Source organism: Magnolia sinica, chromosome 17 (assembly GCF_029962835.1).
Source record: "Magnolia sinica isolate HGM2019 chromosome 17, MsV1, whole genome shotgun sequence".
In the NCBI taxonomy this organism is placed as follows: domain Eukaryota; kingdom Viridiplantae; phylum Streptophyta; class Magnoliopsida; order Magnoliales; family Magnoliaceae; genus Magnolia; species Magnolia sinica.
The window spans coordinates 24,353,604-24,361,590 of record NC_080589.1 but is presented as its reverse complement, the minus strand read 5'-3'; the positions used below and the strand labels follow the sequence as shown (position 1 = coordinate 24,361,590).

General features: G+C 39.8%; 1 protein-coding gene across 1 annotated transcript; it reads left to right on the top strand.

Moving 5' to 3' along the window:
• The first annotated feature begins 205 nt into the window (after nt 1-205).
• On the top strand, nt 206-7,719 carry LOC131231004 (uncharacterized protein At4g15545). The gene is made up of 9 exons (XM_058227053.1): nt 206-560; nt 631-699; nt 3,616-3,672; nt 4,253-4,322; nt 5,017-5,133; nt 5,217-5,453; nt 6,387-6,429; nt 7,324-7,402; nt 7,507-7,719. Exons 1-9 carry the CDS (start codon nt 294-296, stop codon nt 7,597-7,599), a joined length of 1,032 nt encoding a protein of 343 aa, XP_058083036.1. The 5' UTR covers nt 206-293; the 3' UTR covers nt 7,600-7,719.
• The last annotated feature ends 268 nt before the right edge of the window (nt 7,720-7,987 follow it).

The window sequence follows — 7,987 nt, the reverse complement described above, 5'->3', positions numbered from 1 at the left end:
GATTGTCCAATGTAATTGATTTTTGAGGAAAAAGAAAATCCATTTTAAGACCATGTATATGGACGGACCTGATTTGCACATAACAATCCTAGGTGTGTATGGTAGAGAGATGGATCTACCTATCATTTCCCCAACTTATCATCAGGTGGGCCCCACGTTCCAGATAACGACCCAAAACCCACGACCACCACATACGCTTTTCAAATTCCTATCTGTCTATCTATTCTACGGACCCTGCACATACTTCTCCATGACACCTCATCATCATCTCGTTTCTCCGGTTCAATAACAAAATGGCGGCCGGACCGGACTTCGACCTGCCCGAACCGGTCCTGGCGGTCCTCCCATCCGACCCCTTCGAGCAGCTGGACGTAGCCCGCAAAATCACTTCCATCGCTCTCGCGACACGTGTCTCCAAGCTTGAGTCCGAGTCCTCCAGGCTGCGCCAGAAAATCGCCGAGAAGGAGGACCTCATCGCCGAGTTGCAGGCTCAGATCCACGCCCTCGACGCTTCGCTCGCCGACGCCTCCGACAAACTCTCCCGAGCCGAAGAGGAGAAGGTGAGAAGTACAGAAAACCGGTCTCCTGACTCGGTCCGTGCTGACTCGACCGATTTTTTGGTGGCTGCAGGAAAATCTCTTGAACGAGAATTCCTCGCTTTCCGGCACTGTCAAGAAGCTTACCAGAGATGTTTCCAAGGTAACAAAAATCTAATAATTTCTGCATTTAAACAAAAATCAGGAATTTGATATTTACACCCCTGTTTTTGATACCTTTACACCCCTTTGAGCTTATCTGAGGGCAAAGGGGGTGTATTAGTTGAAAGAGGGGTATAAACATCAGCTCATTTTGTATAATCATGTGTCTTTTTTTTTTCTTTTTTTTTTTTTTAATAATAATTTTTACAAATTAGAGTCTATATGCTGAAGTTGGAATTCTTTGAATGAATTTCCAATAGGAATTAAAAGACATAAGTTGGTAACGGCCCTTATGAAATGGAAAATTGGGAAAATGGAAAATGTCCCAACCACTCCTATTGTTACTAAAATTGCATTTTATATACTCTGTTTTAGTTTAGTTGATTTAAAAACCTTTAGATTCTTAAGCTCCCTCCATGATTCTAGCTTTGCATTTACCCCCTGCCTCGTCTCCTTAATCAAAAGGATGCCATCTGCAAACAACATACACCATGGGACCTATTCTTCTAAATGCCTCGTTAACTTGTTCATAAGCAATGCAAAATGCTAAGGACTTGATGCCAACCACTGATGAAAGGTATCAACTGCGTTGTTGGCTAGGCTAGAATTTCGTTGTCGGTTATTGATGCTTTAATAAATCAAAATTTACTCTTAGAGAAAAGGAAACTCACTCGTCTCAGCACGGTGATCCTCGCGTTTAGTACCGCTCCTTCATACATATCCTTAATCATGTCAACATATCCTTTTGAGACACTTATTTTTATTAACACCCAACGGATTATCTCTTTAGGGGCCCTATCTTGTGCTTTATCTATTGTCAATAAAGACCATGCGGAGATCCTTCCTCCTCCCTTTATTTCTTCATTAGCTGTCTAAGTTGGAGAATAGCCTCAATGGTTGAATTTCCCGGCTTAAATCCAAACTGATTTTTTGATACATTTGGCACATAACTTAATAGGCAACACATTCATTGTGGTCTTAGACTCTTAGTAACCACACAACTGATACATGTTGGGACCTTGTTGGTAAGTCTGCCTTGGCAAATGAGATTTGTAATTTCTTTGATGGTATCGAGGGTTATATCTCTAAGCCTATCTCCTCCGCCTCTGAGCCCAGTACTACAGGTGATATAGTTACACTGTCCAATGAAGAATATGTCAGACTTCTGAAGGATCATTCCACTCACACATCATCATCCACAACTGCTCTTGCGCATTCAGATATCATTTGTCTTGCATCGTCTGATAGTATTCCTTTGGACATTGAGATCATATTATTGGGAAGAATAGTGAATTGTCTCAATTAGTACAATCATCATCCATTTCTTCTATCACATTAGTAGATGATACTTCAAACCCTGTGTTTGGGTTGGGTACTGCTTGCCCTACCCATCGTTTTCATTGTCATCGGTACTTTACATTCCTAAATTTGCTTTTAGTTTTTGTCTATGAGTAAGCTAACCAAGTCCTTAATATTATTCTGTCACATTTTATCCTTTTTATTGTGAATTCTGGTATCTAAAAACGGAAAAGATAATTGGAGGGCATGAAGCAAATGGACTCTATTACCTTAATAGTAGAATAACTAGAGTTGCAATGCGGATAGATATCTTTCCACATCAGTGGCTTTCTAGGCTTGGTCACTCTGATACCATGTATCATGATTTATAAAAAAAAAAAAAAAAAAGAGAGAGAGAGAAGAAGAAAAAGAGGAGAGAATGAAAAGAAGAAGAGAAAAGGAGAGATTAGCCCAAATGGACTCTATCACCTCAATAATGGAATAGCTAAAGCTGCATTGCAAATAGATATCTTTCCACATTAGTGGCATTCTTAGCTTGGTCACTCTGATATTGTGTTTATTAATACGGTTTTTAATAATGACAATAATGCCATGAGCAACAAAAGCAAAAATACGCATTATGTTGTAAACATAAATGGCCGTAGATGGGCTATAGAGCATCCCATATCTAAAACAATCATCATGGTCTTGTCCCAGCCATTCGAGGTCGGATTTACGAATCTTGATTCACCAATCATTTCTAAGTCCTATCCTAGGTAACTGAACAAGCCTTCATTTTCCTTCTCATCCTCATAATCTTGTCCAAACTTTTCTTGCGGAATGAGTTCATTATTTTTAACCGATCATTCTTTGAGCAACCACATCAGATGCTGAACGTAAATAAACATCTTTTTGCTGATAAACTATGGACACCTGACTAGATCTTATTTTATGAGAACTGATGCCATAAAAAAAAACACAAGTGGGAACATGCAGATGCATCATGGGAACTGAAACTCAGAGTTACTTGTGAATGTCATGATTTCATGCAAATGGTATCACTCAATTGCACTTGCCTCTCTCTCTGCATCAGCTAGCTTAATTGCTGTTCTTTGGTTATTTGCTTCTAGGCTTTATACATAACAGGAAAAATATGATATTTAATCAAGCATTTGCTCAGCCCAACAAACTTACAAGTATGTGCCCCATCTTTTGGCGATGCAAATTGCACATATGGTGAGATCCATGCTGGATAACTCATGCCAAATGTCACCAATGAGATGATCCTAACCGTCTGACTGGGCCCTGTTAAATATAAACCTTTGGTTTTATTGCCCATTTTAGATGATCATCTGATAGGGGAGATGTTGGAGCATGGCACATTCCATGATGGGGCAAACTACGCAAACGGTTTAGATTGTCATAAGGTGGACTCCGCCTCTACTTTAGCTGCCTGAAAGAAAAAGAAAAAAAAAACGGTTCTTTAGATTGAGCTTCATACAATACCTCTATGGATTTATGCAGAAAACAAATCCATGAAATACTTGGGGAAAGGGAATAACAAGAAATAGTTCTATCGAATTAGTGTTGGATTTTCTATTTCATAATGCGAGGCCTTACCGTTTTACAACATATGCAGTTGGAAGTATTCAGGAAAACACTCATGCAGTCACTTCAAGAGGATGACGAAAATTCTGTAAGTTATCTAATCAACAGAAATCATGAATTCATGGGTTTCCTTTTGCCACCTACCTCAACACTATTAAAAGGCTCATTAAGTTGATTGTGCTAGTTTAATTGAGGTTTGCTCGAACACATCCTAACATATTACGATAAGAAACATCGGGACTGCAGCCGCTGGATTTGGGTCTTTTTCAATGACCCAAACTGTTTATGTGATAAGGCTCTGGATGGGGATGCCTGAAAAAAGAAACGCTTAGTTCGAATATTTCATGCCTTCAATTATACAGAGACTATGGTGACTGCCCATATTCAAAGCAAAATAGCCAAATTATAAAAGGATGGGAATAATCCAATGGGGAGCTTTTATTTGTTATATATCCACCATACACAGTGAAAAATATCCTGTAAACAACATGGATTATTCGGAAATGATCCAGATTCAAAGGCTAAGGTCCCCACATATTGTATTGTAATATGCCGTGATGTATTCAAGTAAACCTCTTAATTGTTTTCTATGCATTGGAAGTAGATTTGAACTTTCTGTCATTTGGAGTCAAGAAGACATGTGTCTAACTAAATCATCTATGGTATAGCATGCAGGAGGTACCCATGCTGTTGCCAAGCAGAGAACTGCTAGTTTTCCATCTGGGTCTGCCCTCAGAGGTATAGTACTGCTTATATCCAGTACCAGGGTGCTAATCCCACAGGCACCTACCAACACACACACACACCTATAGGCAGGCAGACACACCAACATGTACAACATCCAAGCCACTCAACAGCCGGGCCCCACCATATAGGTGAACTGTCCCAAAATTCATGTCAGTCTAGTAATCAGGTGGCCCCACAATTGGATGTTTAAAATTTGGACCATAAGCCCTTTCCTTTTACCAACCAGTTTTCTGGTACATGTGGGACCCATGTAATGGGTGGATTTTTTTGGGCCAGATCATTTACTTGTGGGACCTTCTGCCTGCCACTTGGATGTTGGATGAGCATCTTGGATGTTGGACATTTTTGCATACATGCCTGTGTTGAGGTGTGTTGTATCTAGCCAACCTCCAGATACCTTACCGGTGAGTATCATAATCATACTGTAGTTAGTGATCATCAACAATGTTGGAATTGTTAATGGTGCATTTGGTTGCATCGAATATCATGATATTTTATGAATAATGAGTTTAATTTGGAGCAAAATATCATAAAAGTTCAAGATATTTGCCGCAACCAAATGCACTCTAAGCATCCAAGTGTTTCAGAATAATAGTTTCAGCGTTGTTCGACTTTTATCAGTAATTAATTTACTTCAAAGAATCCATGCTTCCACAGTTTAAGAAATTTGTGTAATTTGTGCCAGAGGAGGATGCCACACCGCCCCCTTTAAATTTGTCTTCGGCGCAGACTCAGTTCTCTGAAACGGGTTCATATTCAGAAGATAGTGGCTCAGTCGAGATGGATAATATGCAGATTCCATGTATGTCAGCAATGTCAAGAATAAGTGAAGTCTTCATATACACATAGCATGTTTGCTTTCTTCTTACTATCATCATCTTGCAGCCTCGAGGCATGGCACATCACATGGTTTTGTGTTAGCATCCCAAACTAGCACACCAAGGCTAACACCTCCAGATTCCCCGACAAGGCTTTCTGCATCTGCATCACCAACACGATGGCATTCAATGTCATTTTCGTCTTCGAGGAGCATGTTCGATGATAGGTCTTCGATATTTTCTTCAGTGCCCTCAAGCCATCACAGTTCAATGTCAGGCTCTCTCGACGCTGCATCCCAAACTGGTAGGCACAAAGAAAGTTTCCAATAAATACTACTAAATGATTGTCTATGCGCTAATAGTTCCTTTACTTAAAATCCATATATGGGTTAGGAACTTGCATCCGGTTGAAATGAAGTATATTTTATTACTTGTTGATTGAAGGGGTTGAAATTATGAATACAAATATGACAATTCAATTCTTACACTTGATGTCTTGTTTCAAATTGCAATTAAGGAATTTCTCAGTGGTGGACAAACACAAATAGGGACTTTCAAATGAGATGGTGAAGGGTTTCTGCCAGGCATGTGTGTGAGATCTGGGGCGTTCATCAGATGGTTATACTGAACATTCCCTGACCCCAAATCTGACAACCCATACACTATCATGTGGGCGGGAAGTATTATGTGGCATATGGGACATTGGTCATTTTTCTCTAACCATCCATTTACTCATACATGTGGGCCACCTGATGAGCGGACTGGACTTTGTTTTGGCCAAGGGCATGTTCATGGTGTGATTCACAAGATGAATGGTTTGGATCTCGTGCCTGCGAAATTGGCTTGTATCGGTGCTTTAGTCATCTCACTCACATGATAAATTGTGATAGACTGTCTGCCATCAGAAGTCAACAACCAAATTGAATGGGATAACACAGCGTTTCCAGTATAATTAGTGACCTTTTCTTTCTTCTTTTTTTGGGTGTGAATTTTTTTAATACCCTAGGTTTCTTCTTGGAGACTGATGCTATCATAGAAAAATCTACCCATGATAGGTATCATCTCCGATTAACACTCATCAAAGCCAAAAACTTAGCATAACTTGCATGATATACACCTCAAGATCATTACCAAATTATCCGTATAAATTGTAGCTATTGAAAAATGTGTGATTTTCTTTTTATTCCCTTATGCTTCATCTAATCTTTTTATTTTATTTTTTCTATAATTTGTTTAGCACGGGGTCGAATTGACGGGAAGGAGTTCTTTCGCCAAGTCCGGTACGTAGAGAATATTTAGCTATAATGGTGAAAATCATCATGTTCATGGATAACTTCACGCATTTTCATTGCCACATAATTGATGCACGAGCACGAATGTACATGGATATGTGGTGTTATCTTTGTGCTTGTATGCTCCTCAGAAGTCAGGATCCTGTGTGTAATGTGGGTGATTTTCTTTGAGGGCAATGGTTAAGTGCTCTGCTGCACATGCTGAACTGGTGGAATGGTAGTGTCCTGATGCATCAGTGCATGCATGATTTTTGTTATAAGTGGGCCCTGTGGTTAAGCGATTAACACCATTGATCTGAGGGCTCCCACTATGGAGGATGCATAAAAAATCTCACAGATTGGACGATCTGTTTTGATTGCTGGCATGTGAATGGAGGGTTAAGAAAACAGTCCAACCATGGTCAGGTAAGAAAAGGGCTAAAGGTCAAATAGTTTAGGATCTTCAGATGATGGAGATTTTGGGGCCATCCCCTTGTCCATGATGGGGCCGATAAAGTTCTCAATCACCGAACTAAAGGCCCCGGCCTTTAAGGAGTGGGCACATCGTGGTACCATATACATCTTTAATCATCAATACTCTATTACATGGTTGTAAGACTCGAATGAGTCTGATTCGACTCGTCCAAGTCGAGTCGGACTCGATAGGACCCAATCTGGTTCAATACAACGGGTCACCTCCAACTGGGGCAAGTTGGGCCAATTCAACCCCGACTTCGATGAGTCCTGACTCAACTTAGGACCCAACGAGTCAGTCCAAGTTGCTGAGTTTTTAGACCATACTCTATTATTCCTCATCTGGTGAACATTAAATGCTTATACAGAATGTTGTCTCAAGTGAACAGGCCTTTCAGATCCTAATCATGCTCCTTTTATTTAATGTAGGAGCCGTTTATCTTACGAGCAGTTCGGTGCGTTTCTAGCCAATGTCAAAGAATTGAATTCACACAAGCAATCAAGAGAGGTAAATGGTTTCAAGCCATTCATTTCTTTTTCTCTGGGTAGCTTGTCCACATTTTCCATATGTATGAGTCTCATTCCAGAGGTTTTTCATAAACCATTTTCCAGGAAACTCTACGAAAGGCCGATGAGATTTTCGGTCCGGACAATAAGGACCTTTATGCCATATTCGAGGGGTTGATCACCCGTAACGTCCATTGAGATGCCAGCCCATGTAATATATTTGTTTCAGTAAGTACCAAATCTATGACTATTGGTTTCTTTTCCAAGTTTTCGCTGTAAATTGGAATCGCGATTTGAATATCATCATCCCATTCTATGCATGGCTCTCTGCATTTCTACCATCTATTAATTGCAAGAAATGACCAAAACATAGTATTTAAAATCTAAATATGAAAAATGAATGTGGTTATGCATACCGATGAATGGCATTAAAATGGAAAAAGATCTAAAACAATAAGAGATGAATCCCCAGAATCCAGAAACTATATTCGGGTAAGATTAACACGATTCGCTAGTTATATTGTACAAATCATCCTCCCAATTGAGGCTTCTCCACAAGTCCTTGTAGAATCTTATTCTAAAAGCT